General features: G+C 45.2%; 1 protein-coding gene across 1 annotated transcript in view; it reads left to right on the forward strand.

Annotated features, from left to right (window-relative positions):
• The window catches only part of MYO5B (myosin VB), a 375576-nt gene that overhangs the window by 207441 nt on the left and 145297 nt on the right, over window positions 1-22838 (forward strand). Inside the window, exons 10-12 of the mRNA XM_074995787.1 lie at window positions 2934-3199; window positions 16347-16428; window positions 18511-18651. Of these exons, the coding sequence (XP_074851888.1) occupies window positions 2934-3199; window positions 16347-16428; window positions 18511-18651 (489 nt within the window). The remainder of the gene's footprint in view (window positions 1-2933; window positions 3200-16346; window positions 16429-18510; window positions 18652-22838) is intronic.

The following is a 22838-nucleotide window of genomic DNA, read 5'->3' on the forward strand; positions in this document are numbered from 1 at the left end:
CTGGGTGTGTAAAACTGATCTCTTCCCACAGTGCTGAATTCCATAATGGATTTAGCATTATTTAATTAAGTTTAAATGTGGCTGCATGATATAAACTTCATCCTAGTTATGACTTTTAATCAGTGATCAAGTGCAGCAGCGTATAAAAGCACCCTACAGAATTTTAAAATCCATTTTTACCCTAAATGAAATTATCTAGCTGGATATTATTGTTTTAGCTTCTTCTGAAATATGATGTAATGTTAACAAAAGACTGAACAATTTCCCACTCTTGCAAGAAAGTGCCTGCAGGCTCATTCACATGTAGTGCATGAAATGCAGCAACTGGCCAGGGCTTTGTTGGGTTAGCTGTTAATGGTAAATGTGAACTTAAGACTCTTAACTAAACTATAGGATTGTTTGTGGGTTTTTTTTTTTTTTGTTTTTTTTTTTTTTTTTTTTTGTTTAATAACTTCAGGAAAACAGATCAGCAACAATCACTTGATGAGCTCATATACTTTGTGGGCCTAATTATACCAAGAAATCCCAAGAGTACTTTGCAAAAGGCATGCTGTAATTTAATAGTACAGTTGGCAGTACCAAGCTAATGATTTAGAGCCTGATCCAAAGCCCATTGAAGTCAGTGTTGGAGTCTTTGAATTCACTTCAGTTGGTTCTGGATCAGGCCCTTGAAGTCAAAATGTATCCATCATTTTACTCTGCTGTAGAGCGAAAGAGCAACAGATCCTCCAGACAGGGAGTTCTGCTTCCCTCCCATCTTAAAAGGCATGTGAAATGGTTGAAGTAGTATCTGTAGATAACAGGTGAAGGAATTGCTAGGCTCCTGGGCAAGGATGGGTGGTCCAGCTCTGTGCTCCTGCAAAGGGAGGGGTCCTTGGGCAGAGCTGGGGTTAGTCTTCCCGCATCAGCCCTTCAGTGTCCCCAGGTGCTTCTCTTGGGGCTCAGGTGGCCATTTAAAGGGGCATTTGTCCCTACCCATCAGCAGGCCTGCATTCAGTTAAATTTACTCATTTTTACGACATCTTTCCATTATGAATCAATCTGCTCTTTTGGAATCCACCAGCAGGTCATTCATTCATTGCTTCAGGGGTTAACATTATTTCAAAAACCATGAGTGTCGTGTATTTATTCAGTCAAGTAAATAGTTCCTGCAAATTAGTTATCCAGGGTTAATGACGGAGCAGGAAATTAACATCATGAGGCAAATATGAGGTTTGCTAAAACCCTAAATCAGGGGTCTGCAACCTGTGGCTCTAGAGCCACATGCGGCTTCTTCGTAGCTCCCGATGCTATAATTGAAAAGTTAAAGAAACGAACAAGCAAAAAGACCCTCCTGATTATTTTTGATGAATGGTGAATGTCTAAAAGCCCAGTGATGAACAAGTTTTATCTACATAGCGAACAACAGGTGATCTTATAACGTTTGATAATTCCCTCGTTAAAATGTGCAGTGCATTTGTGCGATAGGATACTGTATCTGTGTTTTGATTGTGTTGCTAATGATGTGCTGAAAAGGAAGCTTATGGCATTTGTGCTGTGAAAGGCAACGTACACTTTAAGAAAGAAAAATAAAATGAAACGTGAAGTAAACTTGGCACATTTAAAGGCGGTTTGGGAGTGAAAGTCAGAAAGACAGTGGTACAAACACACACATGAAGTGTGAGGAAATAGAATACAGTAAGGTCTCAGAGCACACAAGGGTTCCATTCCCCGCACCCTCATGTAAACCCGCATTTTGCACAAGTTGGGGTCTGGCTTTTTCCCCGGCAAAACACATGTTCTGCAGCTGGGGAAGCAGCTGAAACGTGAGTCCTGGGCTAGGGGTGGTAGTTGGAGAGGGTTAAGCCTGGAGGCGGGTTGGGGCTGTGGGAGGCGGGCTGTGGGGCGAGCTAAGCCTGCAGTGGGTTAGGGCTGCAGGAGGGTGAGGGGTGGAGTTGAGCACAGGTGGTAAGCTGTGCCGCAGGGGGGTGGGGAGTTGAGCTGGAAGTAGAGCTGTACCTGGGTGGTGAGCTGGTGGGCGGAGCGGGGAGAGGGGTGTTGCACTGGAGCCATGTGGGGCGGAGTAAGGGCAGGCAGGCAGCTTGTGAGCCGGCAGGGGGGAGGTGGCTTTTGAGCTAGCATGGGGGTCATGGCAGAGCCGCATGGGCAGGCAGGCAGCTTGTGAGCTGTCAGGGAGGATAGCACCAGAGCCACGGCAGGCAGGCGGGCAGGCAGGCAGCTTGTGAGCTGGCATGGGGAGTTGCAGCAGGATAGGGCAGGGGTGGGAGAGTGGCTTGTGAGCTAGCAGGGGGGTTGCGCTGGAGCCCAGCGGGGTGGCTTGAAGCAGAGCCGCTTGCAGGTGGGTGGTTAAAACGGTGCCGGGGGGTGGGGTCAGGGTCAGACGCATAAGAGCAGGGTCGCGTGCTCTGAGACCTTACTGTACGTAAAAAGTTTGTGAATGCTCTGCAGTAAACATGTATCACGTTACAAATCATCGCGTGTGCGCTGTTCTTAAAACAGGGGTTACAAAAAGTTTGGTTTCACTTTATTTATTCAGGACTGTTTTGTATTCACATTCATTGCAGCTCTTGAATTATTGAGGTTTTTGCCAAATTTGAAAAAAATGGCTGCTCTTGCTATTTTGGTGGCCGACCCCTGCCCTAAATTGTTCAGTATCAGTAGTAATGACCAATCTCAGTGTCGCAGTTTCTATTACAAATGAGGCTTGTGCAAGCACAAGCTTCTGTGTCACGCTGAAGCAGCAGTTTCAGAAATGGGCCTGATTCCTGAAGGCCAAAGATGTTCTGTTTTTGTTGTTTTCCTTTCCACACCCTTCCAATAAGAATAGGAAGCCCTGTAGCTTAGATATGTGGGTGGGTTCCCCCCTCCCCTTCTGTCTGGCAGCCACAGCTCAGTGAGCTCTTGGTGAATTTGTGTCTCTTTCTATATCCTAGAAAGAGGATGAGCATCTGGATCACTTTTGCAGATTGCTCGGAGTGGAGCACAGCCAGATGGAGCACTGGCTGTGCCATCGGAAGCTTGTCACCACAGCGGAGACGTACATCAAGCCCATGTCTGTGCAGCAAGTCGTGAATGCCAGGAATGCACTGGCCAAGCACATCTATGCCCAGCTCTTTAACTGGATCGTGGAGCATATCAACAAAGCCCTGCATACCACCGTCAAGCAGCACTCATTCATTGGAGTTCTGGATATCTATGGGTAGGAAAGGCCTCTGTTCCTTCCACTTTTCTTTGCCAGTCAGTTGCTTTGAATTTTTTAACTTAATTTGTTCTACTTCAGTTAGACGTGATATTTTGGGAAGCTGATCCGCCCAAATCTATCTAATCCAGCATAAATTGCTAGGAACAGCAGGGCCACGTATGGACCCCGGAGCAAGGTCGGGGTGGGTCTGGCTCTGTGCCCCACAGAAGGAGCCAGGCCTAGGGTAGTCAGCTCCTAGTGCTGCCTCCCCCTGCCGCCCCACAAACTGCACACAGCAGCCTACCAGTGCTGTCATAGCATTTCAAAGGGGCCTGGAGCTCTGCGCTCCTGTGAAACACTGAGTCCGGGGTCAACTGCTCCTGTAAGGGGGCTTGACTAGGAGTGAGTTTATTTGCTGTACACTGAATGTTACAAGTAGACTACTTTTATAACCCAATCCTGCAATCTGCTGAGCTCCATGAGCAGTGAAGTCATCCACTGCCTTCCCTAAAGTGCTCAGCACCTTGCAGGATCTTGCCCTTATTACTCCCTCTTCTCTCTGTCCCCTCCCCAAAACAATAAAGACAACGGATCGTGTTTGTAGGGAACTCGGATGCAGTGTGACTCTCTTTATAGTGAAGCAGAATTATGTCATTATGTTGGGCTGTTACTGCCCAGATCTCTTGAGCTCTCCTTCGTGTAGTCTCCTGCCTAGAAGGATCATGAGATGTGCTCCAGTTGCTGACCTGTGCTAAATAAGTAACAAAGTCCTTACCCCTTAGAGTTTACTGTACGAGGGTACAAGCTGGTACAGTGGAAAGTACTGAGCACAGTGTGTACTGTACTACACAGTGTAGTCTGTACTACAAAATTAGAATCATGCTTCCAAAACCCTCCTTTCCACACACTTTGAGATTTGGGTCTGTTGGGCTTTGGTCAGGAGCCATCTCTGTTCCATGGAGGTATCCAGTAGGTTTCTGTGAAGGAGGTGGGGGAGAAGGTGCTTTGTATGCATTAAAAGTCCTGATTGCTTCATTGCTTATTGACCTGGTATTTAAGGGCTAATATAAAAGAGGCATGGAATAAGCAGAAAAATAAAGTTTGGGTTAAAGTGATGTTGCCAAGTAAAACAAATGGAGAGACCTGGGCAGACTGGGAAAAAGCCTGGCAGAAAAGTAAGGGTGGTGCTTTATACATGGCAATATTGCTAATGAAGCAAGCAAATCGTCTGTAGCCAGATTGGGAACTCCCTTGTTGGGCAGAGGGAGGTTATTTTAACTTTAGAACAGTAGTTCTCAGCCGTTTTGGCTCATGGCCAATTTGTAAATGTTTACAGATTGTCACAACCCAGTAAATAGTCTGAGGCTACAGCCTCATTACTGCGGAAGATTGACCCACTTAGGGTTGATTTTCCAGGGTTTCATTTTGTGCACACATAAAACAACACTTTCAGGGGTCAAAGTCGAACCCGGAACTCCTTGCGAGAGGTGAGGAGTAAGGAAGGTCAACAGGAGAAATGCTCCCATTGCCCTTCCTCCATGTAGACAGACATGGAAGTCAATTGCCGATAAGTCAGTTTTAGTTACTCAATTGGCGTAGCTAAAATTGCATATCGGCGATTGACTTCTATGTCTAGTGTAGAAGGTGGAAGCCCTGGGGTAGTTTTGTTTGGATCCTGCCCTTGGAGCGGTTGGGTCTTTCTTGACAGTAAACCCACAGTGGTGGCTCCTGTAATGGTGGCTGGCTGGGCTTGGCTGTCTGCTCCAGGTATTGCAACCTCCTGAGTGGACCAAATTTGTGAGTCTGGAGTTGTGACCTGGGTCACTGGGTTTCAGTACCGTTAACTCAAATTTGGCCTACACAGACTCCAGTCATTCTGACAGCTGAGTCAAACCTGTGTGGTGCTTAGTTCCAAGAAGCTGCAGGGCCTGGAGCAGGGAGGTGAGCCTAAGAAAAGGAGCTGCCACATTTTGGCTCCTGCCCCCCAGGGTGGGTAACTCTGCCCTAGAACGTGCCCAAAAGCTCATGTATGAGGATGGTGATTTCCTTTAATCCCAGTGCAGCCTGGGTCACCTTTCGTCACCTGAGATCAAGGGCCAGCAGCAGAGTGGCTGTTGCAGGGGTATGCTTTATGGAACCTTTGCAGTTCTGCAGAGATCCTTTTTCTATCCAGAGATACCCACATGTGCAGACATGGATGCAGATATCCATAGCTCATATTTGCAGATTTGAATACAAATTTTGTATCCTCGCAGGACTCTCTCTAGATTTATTTCTGTACCACCGCTGTAGAGCAAGACCTCGGTAGTAGGACAGGTCCCCAGAAGACGACTAGATCTGATTGGAGAGTAGCCCTATCCATTGCCATCCATATCCCAACAGCCTACAGATGGAACCATGGGCTTGTCAACAACCTCCTGAAGAGCTGGAAAGGGGATCAGCAAGCTAATCTCTACCATGAAGATGTCAGCATGAATGGACCCAGTAGCTGGCCACTGGCCTGCCCACATACAACATTTAGATATAATAGACATAGCAGAGAGCTCAGGGCCTCTTGTGAAAAAGTGATTAGTGAAAGGACAGAACAAGTTGCCAAGCGATAGAGAGTAGCCGAACATCAGGCAAAACCCCACCTGATGGCAGGAGCTGTCACCAACTCAGCCCATCAGATCCTAGTGAGTTTAGAACTCAGAATGAAACCCCAAACTAGGTGTATTTTAAGTTCTTTAAGGAAGTTCTTACAATCCGAATCATTACACAGTTAATGCAAATGGAGCAGGATTCTCACTTCTGCATAAAACATCAGGGAATTTTTAACACCTTTTTCCTCATGGCTGGGAAGTCTGTTTTTGATATCCCATCTGAGAGAAAGATCCTCCCCCCAGCCCATGCTCATAAAAACACAATGCTGAAGCATCAATGAAGAACTGACTGTGCTGAAAGAGCCACTGCCCACATGTTCCCAGCAGCACATCCTGCAGCATCTTCATGATCCTGGAAGGCTCCCATCAAAATACTGCGTCGTCATGACCCTGCCTGTTTTGGGAATTGACCACAGAGCAACCTGAGGTGGCATGGCTGCTGGCCTAGGGGTTTGTTAGCACCAAGCGTGACCCACATGGATACTACAAGATCCAGAGAATCCTTGTAGCTGAGACGTTGCCAGCTGCAGACAGCATACACTGAGGGGTGATCCGGTAGGAGTGTCACTCAGAGGAGCTTTTAACAAAATACTATTGCTTGTCCAAGTGGACTTAACTCAAGAGATTGCTGTGGATTGTCATGTGTCAGAAAAATGCTAATATGGAAGAAACCCCACATGGGGAAAGTGCAGACTGGTCAGCTGCTATCAGGGTAAGAGAAAGACAAGCTCTACCAGAAATCTAAACTAAAGTTGATTAGAGGGTAATGTCCCTGAAAGATTGTCAGATAAGAAAACCTCCATTACCATGACCCAACCACGGGACCTTTCTGTTGAAGATCATGAAAATGTCCCTCTCCTAAACCACTAGACCAAGATGACAGGGTGAGTGGAACAAGGGCAGGTGGTGCTTGGAGAGCTTCAACAGCCCACTGCCCAGCAGGTGTCACCACCGTAAGAGTTATTTTGCTGATTCCATTAAGAACAGATTGCACAGTATTCTGTCCTTAAATGTTCATAGGGAAAATCGGCATGACTGTACATCCCAGTGGAGAGCAGACAGTGGTTCCTCTCCAGCTAAAACAGTCATACATGCAGGATTGTCGAGCGCATTAAGGACTGATGGAGCTTTGAAAAAGTAACTTAAACATTATGTTTCCCTACCTGTACAATGAGACAGAATACGGACCTACCTCTTAGGAAGTAAAGGATTATTTAGCTAATGGTCATAATAGTCTTTGAAGATAAATATTCTGTATAAAAGGTAAGTATTCATATTCTTATTACTATGAAACAGTTGGTATAGTTCTTGTTACCTTGAATGTTGGTTAAGGTTACATTGTAGTAAAAAGCTATATAGACTGTATTATACCTTGGAAGAGATTTAAGATGTCCAGCCAAATTCTGAATATTATCCCTGTGGGAGATGGGTGTCTGTTCTCTGTACCTGTATCATGAACACCCAGTTTGATATCAAATTTTTGTTTGTAGAAGAACAAAAATGTGTGTTTTGGAAGATTTACTGATTATCCAATATTATAGCTGAGACTGACAGCATGGCCTGTTGAATAGTAACAGAGAGGTAGCTGTGTTAGTCTGTACTCCAACAAAACAAAGCAGCAGAAATGTAGCACTTTAAAGACTAACAAAATGATTTATCCATAAAAGCTCATCACCGAATTAATCATTTTGTTAGTCTTTAAAGGGCTACATTAGCCTGGCCTGTTGTTAAGTTTTCCCAATATTACCTATTAAAAGGCTCTGGATTTCAGTCCTTTAACTGGCTGAGCTAAATGTTTCTGTGCCAGATGTTTGCCTTGGGATGAATTCTGTTCTCTTAATCAGCTGAACTCTTTGGGCTGAAATTAAGAAAAAAAAACTAAAGACAAATATGTTGCTTTGCCTCTGTTAAAATTCTGCCCACAGTGGGCATGCTCAGGAGTGGGCCAATTGGGATTTCCGAGTAATTGCAGCTCTGATCTGCAGCAGTGCATGCAAGGTCTGGACACTTGAACTGCAAGAGCAGGGAACCTCCATTGGGCTGTGTCTCTCTCTCTCCTGCTGGAACCCAGGCAGTGTGAAAGAGGAAACGGCGTGATTTGAACACAAAGGGGACGAGAGCTGTGGAGCTGCAGGATGAGGAGCAGGGAGAAGTTGGGGAGGGAGAATAGGACAGGGTGTTAGAGGTATGGAGGAGGGGAGCGGGAGATTGGGACTGGGTGGCCAAGGACAAGAAGGTTGGAGAAGAAGCCTGAGGATGTAGCTAGTGTGGCCAGGCCATGAGGATGAGAGAGGACTGGAGCAACTGAAGACCAGGGCAGAGTAGAGAGATGGGTAGCAGGGGTTGGCCCGGGAGTAGAGAGAGACTGGAGTAATGAAAAAGAGCGAAACTGGGACTTGCGGAAGAGGAAGATTGGGTTTGGACTTGAGAAGCCTTAGGAGTGGAGTCTGGATGGCAAGAAGGAAGTTGTAGAAAACTTGACGCAGAAAGCAAGATTGCAAAAGTTGTGTTTTTTGTAGTCTGGAAGAGAGAAAACCGAGAGGGGACATGTATTTTCAAGCACTTATCTAAAGGGAGTGTGTGGTTGGGTCGGGGGAGGGAATGATGATGATTAATTCTCCTTCTCCACTGAGGATAGGACAAGAAGTAATGGGTTTAAATTTGCAGCAAAGGAGATTTAGGATGGACACAAGGGAAAAGCTGTCAGGTTAGTTAAACATTGGAGCAAGTTACCAAAAGTATCCAACATATCAGCTCCCAGTCCTTAAAGCTGTGGGTAATACCCTCATCTCAGAGGTGTGAAAAATATGCAGTAATAATTGCCCAGTACTCAGATACCGAAGTGCTGAAGCACCCTGGAAAATCCCATGAGGAAAGAATTCTGTCTTCAGAGCAGGGTTGGAATAATGTGCAGTAAGACAGACCTTGGGCTGTACATTGAACAGTGAGGCTAAAACAAAACATTGAATTGCTGCTCATTTATTAAAGACCATCCATTCCGTGCACTAAATATGGTAGGAGTCTCTCAGGAAAAATAGTGTGTCACCAAGTCATAAAAGACTATATCATAATGACTGTGCCTCCCAGGGACAGCATTAGGGTTTGTATAAACCACCTTAATTTTGCAATATCTGAGTTGTTGACTGCTTGATTTTGCAACCTCAACATTTTTTCATCCTAAGTTTTATATATCTGAGCATGTGTACGGTGGGTGGGTGGGAGGGTGCACAGTATTTTGTGTGTTCAAAAAAAGTGTCTGCGTTTATTCATTCACTAACCAAATTGGCTCCATTGTGTATAGTACTTCATGGCAGGGCTGAGCAAATGTTTTTCATTGCACCCCCCTTTTCGGTCCTGCAATTACCTGGGCCCCCCCAGTCTGTGTGAGACCACAGGAACGGGGTGCCACTGAACGGGCAACCGCCAGCTCTGCATGCACTCATAAGTTGCTCCTGACACAGCCTCCACCATCTCCCCAGCCATGCTGATACCATGAGGCGCTGCCACCAGGCTCAGGGCCTCTGAATATTCCAGTTGGTCCAGCAGCAGGAGGGATGTTCCCTTGACAAGCGTAATGGTGGAGGTGGGGGGGAAGCAGAGGTCTGGGGAGGCAGCAGATGCCACAGGGTGTGGGGAGTCGATCGCACTGCACCCCTCCTATAAAATGTCACGCCACCCACTTTCCATCACCTCACTCTGTAGTACACTCCAGTACTCCTCTATGGTAAAACAAACACCTCTGTGTTTGGCGTGTAAGCTGTAAATGCTCCAGAGGAGCAAAACGATTTAACAGAAGAATTTTTTTTAACCCTAGGAGGCAAGAGAAATTGCATGGGCATTGTAATTTTTTGAATAAATAATAATCCTTCTTTTCCCTAATCTACCTAGATACAGCACAGACTCTCTTGACCAGGCAGGTATCTGGAGTGCAATACCTTTCCAAGTGTATTTGATAATCATCCATGAAATTACTGTGATCTATTGTTTTGTCTTTTAAAGGAGTGAGGACACACAATTTGATCTATATGTAGAGTTGCTCAAATCCACAGATATCTGTGGGTACCTACAGAGCTGGATGCATAGGATGCTGCTCATTTCTACGTGTATGGCTGCAGATCAGAATAAATTGTTTGTTTGGTTTTTTTTTGTTTCTAATAGGTTTGTCAAGCAAATAAACAAATAAATCATGATTAATGCCACTGCTTATATAAATAATAAGAATACTATCTGCAACATAAATACATTCAGTGTGTAGCAGCACAGACACACACTGAATAGCAGAAGAAACACACAGAACACATGCACTTGGTGTGTAACAATGCAGATACACACAGCCACTCACGGACTGTATAGCAACACAGATACACAACAGAAAGCCAGGGCAGGAGGGCAACCAGCTGGCAGTCCTGCATTGGGGCAGCCAGGCTGAAGGCAGCATCCCCCTGCAGGCCCCACAGGTCACTAGGCTGGAGCTCCAGCTTCCTCCCAGCACTGCCCTGCAGAGGACCGGGGCCAGCATGCCGGCTTTACAGGGCAGCCCCCGGCTGAGGTCCCCATGCCTGCAGGTCTGCCGGTGAGGCTCTGTGCCCCAGCTGCTCACAGCCATGGGTCGGCTGAGATCACCTCAGCCACGGTTCTCCAGACGGGGACAGCTCTGTGTCTGGGAACTGACTGAGACATGGAGCTCCGCAGGCATCCCCAGCTGTCGATTAAGGTGCATTAAAGCTTGTGATTAATGCGTTCACTTTTTTAATGTTAATTCTGCCCTGTGTTAAGCGACAGCTCTAGTTTCTTCTACTGGTGAAATCTCTGGTATTTACAGCCTTGGCTGAGGCCATCTGCTCATCCTCTGAACAGCAACAGTAGGCACAGACTTAGGTTTCGCCCTGCACAAGTGAAACCACCTCTGAGGATGAACCAAAATTTTGGTCTTCATGGCCTGCTCAGTCCCATCATGTCCCTCAGAAATAAGGGCACTTATGATGGGGAAGTGGGGTTGTGATCATCTCCTTGTTCCACCTAAAGTGTATTTTTTCTTAATTTACCTGTAATTCAGGCTCATGAGTCTGATACGTAATCCTAGATGAGAGTCAGGCTAACGTGACGGAGGTGCCTGTATCTGCTAATGTCGGAGACATTGTTCTGCAGTATCCCAGGAAGGTAGATTTTTTTATTTCACTGGCAGATGTGGAGATAATTTTATTTCTTTACAGTTTGCAGTACGAAAAGACACACAAGTGTCTGGGTGAGCCTGAGCCTGGGCCAACACTCCATACTTAAGAGATGAAATTCTGGGTTGGTTTTGTCTTGAGAAAGGAGTTGTAGAATTACACCTTAATTTTGTTTTGGTAAATAGCAAGTGGGATCCCCATTGTTGGGGCCAAATTCTCACCTGGAGTAAACTGAGGGAGCTGGAGAGCTTGGCCTTTGGACACTGACATTTGCCAGAAGTGTCTCCAAAGCTCAGTAAATGAGAGAAGAGCATACACAACAGTTAGGAAGAACGGGAAAGCACAGTATTGGTGCACACATAATGCAAACAGGCCAGGTCTGTGTAAGTAACTAAACTGAGGGAAAGGATGGCAGAAATGTCACACCAAACAAATGTGTAACACTGACTAATTTTAAACACAGAGACAGACTGTGGGGTGGGGAGAATGAAAATTCAAGGAAAAGGAGAGTCACATCCCAGAGCCTATCAGTCAGCCAGACATGGAGTAATGCTGCCAAGTGAGTGTGCTCAAACAACGTATATTGTGTAAGCTATATTACACTCCTCTTGTGATCGATCTAGGCTGAGAACAGCAGGTAAAGGCTGTGACTTCCCTGATGACAGTTGCCATTATTTACAGTTAAGGGTTACTGTGTCCCGGGGACTAGTTTAAAGCTGCTTAGGTATTACTGTGTCTCCCCTCCTTGCCTCCCTGCCCAAACTCTCAGCTTTTTAGCTCATGAGTTAAATTGTCCTAGCAGATGAGAAGGGATGGGGGGAAGTTTCAGCTTTTCATTTTGTTTTGCTTCAGGGTTTGGTGAATGCCATGAACTTAATTGATGTCGCACAAGCTCTGTGTTTGCTTTCCCCATTACCAGATAATCCTAGCACAGGGGTCTGCAACGTGCAGCTCTGGAGCTGCATACGGCTCTTTAAGGACTTCCTTGCAGCTCCCAATGCTATCATTGCAAAGTAAAGGAAAACTCTCCTGATTATTTTCAATATTTTGGTGAATGTCTGACAGTCAAACAATGAACAACTCATATCTGAACAGCAAATGATATGTGATCTTGAAACATTGGATACCTCTCTTCCCCCCCGCCGTAATAAGTGGGATATCTGTGTGTGTGGCCCTTGAAATAGAGGTTGCAAAAGGTATAGCGTGTTGTTTATTAAGGACTGTCTTGTATGCATTGTGGCTCTTGATTTATTGAGGTTTTCGTACAGAATTCAGGAAAAAAAAAGTCTTTTTGCTCGTTTGGTTGACCCACTTCTGTCCTAACACAAGGTCTCTTTCCAGAGCAAGACGCCCCACCCCCGAGTCAGAACTGGTGCAGAGCAAACCAAACGAACTGCTCCATCAATTAGCAAATATCTGTGAAACTGTCAAAACAAAAAAGCAGTCAAGTAGCACTTTAAAGACTAACAAAATAATTTATTAGATGAGCTTTCGTGGGACAGACCTCCTTCTTCAGACCATAGCCATACTAGAACAGACTCAATATTTAATACATGTAATTTAATATTTAATTTAATCTGTGAAACTCTTTCCTTAATTAGCACGTTCAAATAAATTGCCTTTGAGTTGATCCTCAGCTTGAGCGAGAACAGAAAAAAATGTTTTAAGATACGGCTTTCCTTTTCATGCGATCAGCCCTCAGCTGCCAGGGAATAGCTGCTAAATCACAAACGCTCTTGCCATTTTTTACTTTGTCGCATGGGTCTTGTAGAAAAGAAATGGATTCAGCTTGGTAAAAACACACAGTCATGTGCCTCTGGCTTCAGTGCTGAAAATGTTGAACATTGAAGGCTTGATCCCACTGCTACATTCACAGATTCTTGGTAAGCAGAGCATGGTCATTAGGTATACTGCTCTCCTGCTCCGGGCAACCTTCCCGAGGGGATTCACAAATCATAAGCTGGGTCTGTGAAGCTGAAAACCAATGGTTCCTCTCATATCATTCTCTTCCCTCAACATATACTTTTCTATCTACCACTCCTCCAAGTGTTCTCCCAGTGGGTCCTTAAATCTATTTTAATTAAAACCTCTCTTCAACCCATTGCTCAGTGTGATCGCCAAGCAGCTGGAAGTTGTGTTGTTGTGGAGCTCAGCGTCTGGTGGCCTTTAGAATCTAACCCATTTAGGTTATGGTGACTAGAAAAGGAATTCCAAAAATGTCAGTTTGAATAAAGTGCTGCAGTAGTATACTTTTCACAGAGCTTTTTACACCAAGAATCTTGAGCGAAGGCAACAGTCAAAGAAATGGGATTGAAATCAAGCTCACATCACCACAAGTTCTTCAAGGACAAATTGTGTCTTATAGTCAGCAATATTTTAAATGATAACGTGTAAATGTCTTTCAGTTCCCTGAGAGCCAATTAATTTGCTGTACTAAATATTTCAAAGATTGATTTCACAGATGTAGTACAAGGAATTGAATTCCTCCATTTAGAAATCACTGTGATGACTTCTGGCAAGAATAATAACATCATTGATCCATTGTTTAGAGGGCTGGAGCTTTATTACCCTGGTAACTATGTTTGATGAGAGGAACACTGACAATTAAACTGCCTCATAAGCACGGAGTTTTGTTAATCGGCCTGAGAATGTTGGCTTTCCTTAAAGGCAATTCTGTTACAAAATGTAAAACCTTCAGCCTATCTAGCCTTTTATTAATTTTTAGATGATGGGAGTTAAGTCCTTACATTTCATAGTATTGAAATTGTTACGTGGTAATATTCAAGAAATTGGGAAATTATGAACTAATTTTGGGTTCTGTCAATTAATGAGATCCCTTGAGAGTGGAGTTTTACAAATGTAAGCCTTAAAAATGCAGGTAGAAGATATTTACACCCTTTTTCTTTATGGTGCAGTATGAACGTTCTGCCAGTGAATACAATTCTCACTATCTGACTAATTGCCTTTCTGTGCCTTTTTCTTTACAGTAGACTAATTAAATTTCTGAAGTAGGCAGTCTTTTTTTCTCCATAAACTTTGCCTTAGAAATACTTATTTGCAATATTTAACACCTGGAAATATGTTGTGGAATCTAGAAAAAATTCTTATAATGTACAGCAACTGATGTTAGGCAGAGTTATCCAGTTTCATTAAAAGCAGGGTTTATCTTCTGGCTCAATTCAGCGGTTTGTATGGCCTTACTGCAATTTGCATTACAATGAATGGACCCAGACACTCTCTGTTGCATCACTCCACTGAAGTGAGTGGAGTTATGCCAGCAGACTTTAACCCAATGTTACCATCGCAGTGGGTTCAGTCCCGCTCCCCTGGAAGTCAATGGCAATATTGGCTTTAAGAGGAGTAGGAAGGATCGGCCTCACATGCCATTCTTCATTTATGGAACACTTTCACACTTCTCCCCGAGGGATGGCCCTCAGGCAAAGGAGGCAGAGCAGGGTATGAGGAAGTGAGAGATGGAGTGCGCCCCTCCTGTGTGGCTTCTCTTTGTGAATGAAATTCCCCTGCAGGGCCTGAGACACTGATGGGTTTGAGGATGGGCAGAGATCAGGATCCATAGCTAGACAGAACAAAAAGCAGTCAAGTAGCACTTTAAAGACTAGCAACATGGTTTATTAGGTGAACTTTCGTGGGACAGACCCACTTCTTCAGATCATAGCCAGACCAGAACAGACTCAATATTTAAGGCACAGAGAACCAAAAACAGTAAGCAAGGAGGACAAATCAGAAAAAGATAATCAAGGTGAGCAAATCAGAGAGTGGAGGGGTGGGAGGAAGGTCAAGAATTAGATTGAGCCAAGTATGCAGACAAGCCCCTATAGTGACTCAGAAAGACAGATGTGTGTTTTCCCATCTCAGCCCCAGAGTACCCTGGGTAGGACCTGGAGTGGCTATTCCAGCCATTGCACTGGATTAACCTCTGGCAGGCTGGATGCAGACTTTGCAGGAAATGCCTCCTCCCCCTCACCGTTGCATCAGGCTGTGACTGGTCTGAATACTTGAGCAGGAGGTGCTGGGTTCTGGATTTGTCATTCAGAGAGACACCTTCTTATACAGAGGCCATCATCCTGCCCCTGAGTTTTGTTTTACTGGCCAGCATTTTTCCACCTGAATTTAACCCCAAAGTCTGTTTTGAGATCATGCTGTTGGGGAAGGTCTACCAGGCAGCAGCAGCGTTGTGGAGTAGCATTAGTTTCCATTATAAACACTTAGTGTTGGAATGTTTGTAAATTCAGCTTTGATAATGAGTTAAGCTGATCATCTCCAGGCCAAATTGAAAGGCAAAGGAGACTTTCTGCAGAAGGAATAATTTAAGTCACTCGGGATAAATGAGCGTGAGATTAAAATCAGTTTTGAAAGTATGAGGGTTAAATCAGACCTCTCTTTTTAGGTTTAACTTGTATCCCTTGTTGTTGTTAAAAATATCCACTCATTTCTTGCCAACTTAAAAAGTAAATTATGAAAAAAATTCACTGATATTGAACTGGGATGCTGTCAAGGCGACAATGAATATTAGAATGAAGACTATAGTAATCCCTTCCAAAATCCAGTCACAAATGTGTATTTTATCATAATTCTTCAGTAACTGGTAATGGCATTTAATCAACCATCCTCTCAAGAAAGTTGTGTAGCCTTAATATTTAATGTTTTGGTTCCTCAAGAGAGTTTTTAGCCTTCCAGGTTCATATGGGGCTAAAGTATCACTTTTCAAAGGGCTTGTCTACACTTGCTCCCAACTTCGAAGGGTGCATGGTAATCAGGGCGATGGGCGATTACTAACGAAGTGCTATGGTGAATATGCAGCACTTCATTAGGCTAATTCTCCCCCTCGGCAACTTCCAAGTGTCAAACTTCAAAGTGCTGTCGTGTAGCTATGGGCACTTCCAAGTGCCTGAGCTACTTCGAAGTGCCTTTACTCCTCAAAATTTGCTACATGCGTGCTGGCACTTTACTTCAGAGTTGCCGTGGGGGAGAATTAGCCTAATGATGTGCTGCATATTCACTGCAGCATTTCATTAGTAATCTCCCGTTGCCCTGATTACCACGTCCCCTTCGAAGTTGGGGGCAAGTGTCGACCCAGCCGCAGGCTTACGAACTATCTTGGTAGTGAACAACTGAGTAGTGGCCTAAGGAGAGAATCTTTTACAGTCCGTTGAGTTGTGTCATGTGAAGATGTAGGTCTTGGGAATTAACATGTGTGTGGAGTTGGGAAAGAGGGCATGTAGGGATGCTGACGGATTAGTCATGTTATCGAGCACGTGGATGATATAATTGCAAAATTAAGTAGATTTCAGTGGAAGCAACGCTTATACTGTTTCATTCATTGCTCTGCAGGTTTGAAACTTTTGAAGTGAATAGCTTTGAACAGTTTTGTATCAACTATGCCAATGAAAAACTCCAGCAGCAGTTCAACTCGGTAAGGTCAGCTTGAAAATACTTCATAAGAGGAATAACAAACTTGGGATAAAACTCTAGCCATATTCTCCTGTGCCAGACTTCCATTTAGACAGACTTGTCTCCACTCCGGCCAAGTCTCATTACTGACATGAATTAAGCAGTTATAATGTAAGCTCTTATGGGCAACAGTCATGAAGTAGAACTGTACCAACTATTCATTGATGGTGTGTGTTTTGCTTGGTTTTGCTGTTGTCATAAATCTGAATCTCTTAGCAGGTTTGCAAGCAATTTATTCTAGCCTAGATCCACTGATGTTGGCATCGGAAATCATTGAGAAAACTGTTCTTTGTTTTGTTTTGTTTTTAAATTTCAACCCCAAACCAAGCTAAATCTGGATGATTGCACTGCATTTGTGTCAGGATTTAGAGACAACTCAAGGGAGGCTGACCTTAACCTGCTGAGAATTGAAACTGCTTCTCATAATATGCTTGTATCATACTCATTCTAACACAAGTTGTAGTGTTCGTCTTGGCATATGAAGAAGTAGATGGTGTGGGTTATCTACATGTAGTAGATATAAACACAAAAGTATTGGGAACTTAATACTATTAAGAATCTGATTCCAGTTTCATTGAAGTCCATGATAATTTTGCTATTGACTTCAGAAGAAGCAAGATTCTACCCGAATTTTTGGATTACAGGAGATTTGATTAAATTTGAGGCGATAAACTCTGCATGGCAGTGTTGATGCTTTAAAACTGTACTGTACGTGTAGGATGGGTCTACACTAGAGAGTTTTGTTGACATAAGGGCCTTCTGTCAGCATAACTCAGGGAACGTCCCCACACTTAAAGCATCAGAATACTGTCGACAAAAGTGCAGTGTAGACACTCCTGTTGACTGCGAGGGCTTCCAGTTGCCGGGCAGCCCTCTTTGCAGAGCTGCCATTCCGTTTTCTGGCACCAGAGGACAGTGCAGCCTGGCAGTTCTCTGTCGACCGAGCAAGTTGCGTGTAGATGCAATCCATCAACAGAATACTGTCGAGATTTCCCTCTCAACAGTAACTCCTGTTGGCAGATGTTTCTAGTGTAGCCGTAGTGAAGAGGTTTTAAAAGCCACCGTTGAAGTTTAAATGCTTCTGGAAAAACTTTCCTTTTTCAACCAAACACTCCTCCCCAAAATTAAAATATCTTAGAGATTATCAAAGGAATTTTTACCTTTTGGAAATCAGTCTGGCTGCATCTACACTAGAGGGTTTTGTCGACAAAACTCACAGCATGTCTACACACAAAATGTGTTTTGTCAACAGAAACTGTTGACAAGATAGCCACGTAGATGCTCATGGGTGCCCTTTTGTTGACAAAGCAGGTCAAAAAATGATCTGCTTTTATGTTTAGACGTGATCTCCTGATGGAAGTTTTGTTGGAACATCTCTTCCGACAGACACTTTTGTCGACAGATGCTTCTAGTGTAGACGTAGCCTCTGAGAAGCTTTGGCAAATGAAGGAACTTCTTTCAGAAAGCTCTGTGTATGAAAATGAATCTATAATAAATTGTCTTCAGAATCACAGCTATGGTGGTGATGGGTAACTTAGGAAGGTCGACTCTTGGTCTCCTACTTCTGTGGATAGGTGCTCAGATACTTTGGAGTGCACTAATATAAGGATCTAGATAGATCAATGCCTTGGTATTCTGGTTTACTGTAGACTTTACTCATCATGACATGAAAATAGGGAATCCTTATTGAAGGAGGCAGAGAGCTTGAGTACTGTGTAAACTGGATTATGCTCCCCTGCTAGCATACCACACAATTATTTTCAGGGATTGTTTGAATAATTTTCCAATGCTGTATATGAAGAAAATATCCCCACCCCCACAAATGTTTTACAATGATAACCTTTGAGATCCTTAGTCTATATGTGGGACCAACAAATAGAACTGTTAGTTACACCGCCGACTATACGCAGCTGAAAATTCAAGCACTTCTCAGCCATGTACAGGAAATGTATTGCAATTACTAGAAAGTTAAGTGGGATGAGGGAAGTTTAATTATTAGTGAGGTAGCAGTTTAGTAATGCTTTACTCTCTCTTGTGATCACAGCATGTATTTAAGCTGGAGCAAGAGGAGTACATGAAAGAGCAAATCCCTTGGACCCTCATTGATTTTTATGACAACCAGCCCTGCATAGACCTTATAGAAGCTAAACTTGGAATCTTGGATCTATTGGATGAAGAGTGTAAGGTAAAGAAAAACATTGATGTCATCACTGGCATTTTTGTCATTCTCCAAGTAACATGAATAGGCTGATCATCCTGTGTTCACTACAGTGGGTCCCAAAGCTCACACATTAGCACCTCAGATTGTTTTATGGGCCCCTCCTGCAATCTTTGCCCTAAATGAACAGCAATCTGGGGGGGTGTAACACGTCCAGAGACGCCCAGTCCCTTGGCCTAGGGCGGGCGGCAGCAAAAAGGGGTTAGAGCACCAGCCCGTACTCAGTTCGGGTGGTCAGCGGCTCACCGCTACAACACCATACAGGCCCCAGCCCTCAACCCAGGGCGGAGCCGCAGTTCACAAGAGTAGTATAGTTCTGGGCCCAGCCCTCAGTCCAGGGTAGGGCAGCAGTCCCCAAGTGCTAGCACAGTTCTGGGCCCTGCACTCAGTTTGGGGCGGGGCAGAAACACACAGTTTAACCACAAGCCCAGCCCTCAGTTTGGGGCGGGGCAGCAGCCCAAGGGTTTAAACACAAGCCCAGCCTTCAGGCTGGCCCTGTCAAGGAGAGGGGGTAGGGGGACGCAGGCCCTCCCACTCCACTGCGACCCGGCCCGGGGCCCTCGGGGTCGCTCACACGCAACCCCGGCAGTGGGGATCCAGACCGCAAAACTGCCATTGGTTCATGAGCGTCGTTCCCTGGGCCACTTCCTACCTCACCCTCTGCTGGCGGAAGGTCCCAGTCCATCTGGTCAAGGGGTCCCCCTAGGTCGGTCTCCTCCTGGTCATCCACCTTTGGGGGCTCTGGCCAGTCGTCCATAACAATGTCGTTAGGGTAGTCGGGCGGCGGTAATACAGGAGACGCGAGGCGATCCTGGGTCTGAGTGCTGTAAGGATCCGTCGGGACTCTGGGGCAGCCCATTCCTGGGGCCTCTTCCAAGGCGGGGGGTCTCTGCCGGCGGGAAGGTCCTGGTAGGTCTGGGAAGTCCGGGTAGTCCCCTTGGGGCATATGGACCCAGGATTGCTTGGAGGAGCCTCTGGGGGCCTGCTCCTCTGGCCTGGCCGGGCGGCCGCAGGCCCTCTCCCTTTGGTGCCGAGGAGATCGTGCAGGCACGTCCTCCCTGCCCGGAGGCCCAGGCCCGAATGGGTCCTGAGTCCCCCCCTTGGCTCTTCTAGCCCTTGGCCCCGCCCTCTGAGGGGCGGGCCTCTGGTTTTCTGGCTCCGGCCCCGCCCACCAGGGCCTCTGCATAGTCTCCCCTGCCTCCTGGTCTGCAGGCGGCCATACTGACTCACTACAGGGGGTCTTGTTGAATTTATCACTAGTCTTGCATTCTCACGTAGTAACAGTAGTCTGTAGTGTTTCTTATCTAACCTTATGAGGAGGCTATGACCACACCTCTCAGATGCAGAATTTGCAGTACAGGTTGAACCGCTCTCATCCAGCGTCCCTGGGACCTTTGCCGTCTGACGGAAGGTTAATATTTTCTAGCACATTACTAATACTTCTACTGCTTACTGGGCTCTTAGAAGTCATGTAGGGGTAAATTACAACGAAATAACACAGAGCACTGAAAACCAGGACTGGTGTCTGTACACATACTTTATGGGACCACTGGGTAACTTGGTCACACCCATAAGTGGTCATCTGGATAACTAAAATCATGCTGGATTACAGAGTTTGCCAGACAAGAGAGTTCTGGATTAGAGAGGTTCAATCGGTAGTTGTCTCCTTGTTTGTGACTTCTGGGCTAGGTAATATTGTTGCAGTGGAATTTACATATGGCTACTGTTGAAGAGTACAGGTAAATTGCATCTGATGCAGAAAGAAGCTGCCCTGTGCCTGAACTGGGCAGACCACTCACATATAACACCAGTGCTTTCATTTCGACATTGGGTGTACTTACAGATTTAGTGCTGATATTTCGTTGCCCATGTGGGACCCAGTTGGGGATGGTTTGTTTGTTTGTTTGTCTGGGTTTCTCTCCCTAGGCCTGTACCCATTCCCAGCAGTTGAAGTTGACTGTTTTTTTCTTGTGGTTCTTGAGATAAAAAGCTTTCTCATTCTAGATCTTCACCTTTTGGAATTCATTCCTCTTAGTGGGTCGAATACTGGATCCAGTGTATAGTAAATTTCTGAGCACAATGAAAGGCCTTTCTAATTTGTTAGTTTTGAAGGAGTATATTAATAAAAGTTGATCATGCAATGACAAGCAACTAGATGCAATCCTGAAGGAGTAGATTGTGTGACAAAGCCCTAAGCTTGTCCTCCTTGGGTCCTGCACTTCCTGGTGGTTTAGGTGCTGCCTCAGAGGCTTGCTGTGTTCCTGCTCTGCCTCCTGTTCTCACAGAGGCCTAGGGTTACGGCATCATTGAGCCATTCTCCTCATTGGCACAGTCCATGTCACCGTCATTAGTGGAGGAGACCCCTTAGATGTGCCCAGTCTCCTCCTGCCCCCCGAGTGCTGCCCTGGGGTGAGGGGTGGTCTGGGAGGAACCCAGGCCCTTTCCACACGTACTTGCTTCCGGCCCAGGGACCCTAGGCAGCCGCAGCTAGAGACCCGTCCCTCCCGATGCAGCAACTGCCTCACTGGGCCACTCCCACCAGTCGCTTCCCTGGTACCTTCCTCAGGTGGTTGCAGTAACCCTTTCTTCCTGGGAGCTCTCCTTTCACACTCCTTGCTTCTTGTCCATCCCCCTATTTCCTTCCCCCTGCTCACCTGAGGGAAACCCTTTTGAAGGATTCCGCAGGCTTTGGTTGGTCATAGATGCTGAATTAGCAAGAGGTGCTGGTTTAGCTTGCTGCTGCTGGCTGATCCTTGATAGGCCTCAGTCTCTAGGAAACACAAACGCACAGACCCAACTGCCTTCATGTTTATCCTCCAGGAGGCTTCTGTAGCTGGCTGTGGTTGATCACAATTGTTACCTCTTTGGGCCGGGTATCATCCTTTTATTTGGGTTTATATGGTGTGTTGAACAATGGAGTCCCAGTTCACGATTAGGGCTCATAGGTACTATATTAAAAATAATAATAATAATGAATCAAATTTGTGCAAAGGCTGAGATCTGAGGTTTGTTGAAGTCAATGGCAAAGCTCCCATTGGCTTTAGTGTAACAAGGATTTCATCTAGTTCGTTCGGACTAGTGAAATTAGAGGCACTATACCAAAGGAACAGAAGACTCCGAGACATCCTCATTCTGGTTGTCTCTTGTTTGTGCACTTTTCTTTTGTCGTCATGGTTGCAGCAGTCGTCAGTGAGATTTTGTCTTGAACGTCTATCTCAGGGACTAGCAAAAGTCAGGGGCACCTGTTTGAAGAAGCTTTTAACTGAAGGTCAAACAAACGGCCTGAGCAAGCAGAATTCAGAGATTGTTAGATCAGCAGAGCTGGTAGATCGTGGAGTTGGTAGAGCTACTTCACTCACCAAACCCAGTGGAAATGTCTTGGCCTAACCACAAGGGGGAGGATCTGCTGAATAGAAAGGTGCCATTTTTTTAATCACTTTTCTGCTTGTAAGCTCCTTAACGTGGGGAATAATTTCCTGAAAGTGAAAACAACAAGGAGTCCGGTGGCACCTTAAAGAGTAACAAATTTATTAAGGCATAAAAGGAAGTGAGTTGTGTCTCCCAAAAGCTTATGTACTCATAAAGATGTTAGTCTTTAAGGTGCCGCAGGGCTCCTTTTTGCTGAGACAGGCTGACATGGCTAGCTCTCTGATTTCTGAACCTCTTCATACTAGCTGCCAGGTAGTGTGATCAACTGGCCAGTGTTTTAACCATCTGTTTTTAGTCTAGAAAGTTTTCATTAAGACTTATAGAGGCCTGTGATGAGAAATGTAAGACACATGTTGAAATGGCTTTGAGAGTCTGTGCACATATATATATAATATTTTCACACACAGAAAACTGTTACCCTTCATGTTCTGACAGTTCAGTGGATCTGGCCTATCCTGCAGCAAGGTGTTGCAAGGACGCTAACCACTCTTGTTAGCGCCATTGAGATTCATGACCATAACACGGGCCCGAGGCAAGCAGAAGACAGAAGTGTCCAGTTACATCAAAGGGACACTTCTCAGATTCATTATTCAAATTCCTTTGTTCCTGCTCTGATTTAATGAGGTGTGTGGCCTGTCCTCCTTTGTGAGAGGAAAGTGACTTCTTAAATGAGCGCTTACTTAATTCCATTTCTGGTGTGACACGTTGACTTTCTCATTTATGCT

Source organism: Carettochelys insculpta, chromosome 5 (genome assembly GCF_033958435.1).
Source record: "Carettochelys insculpta isolate YL-2023 chromosome 5, ASM3395843v1, whole genome shotgun sequence".
NCBI classification, from domain to species: domain Eukaryota; kingdom Metazoa; phylum Chordata; order Testudines; family Carettochelyidae; genus Carettochelys; species Carettochelys insculpta.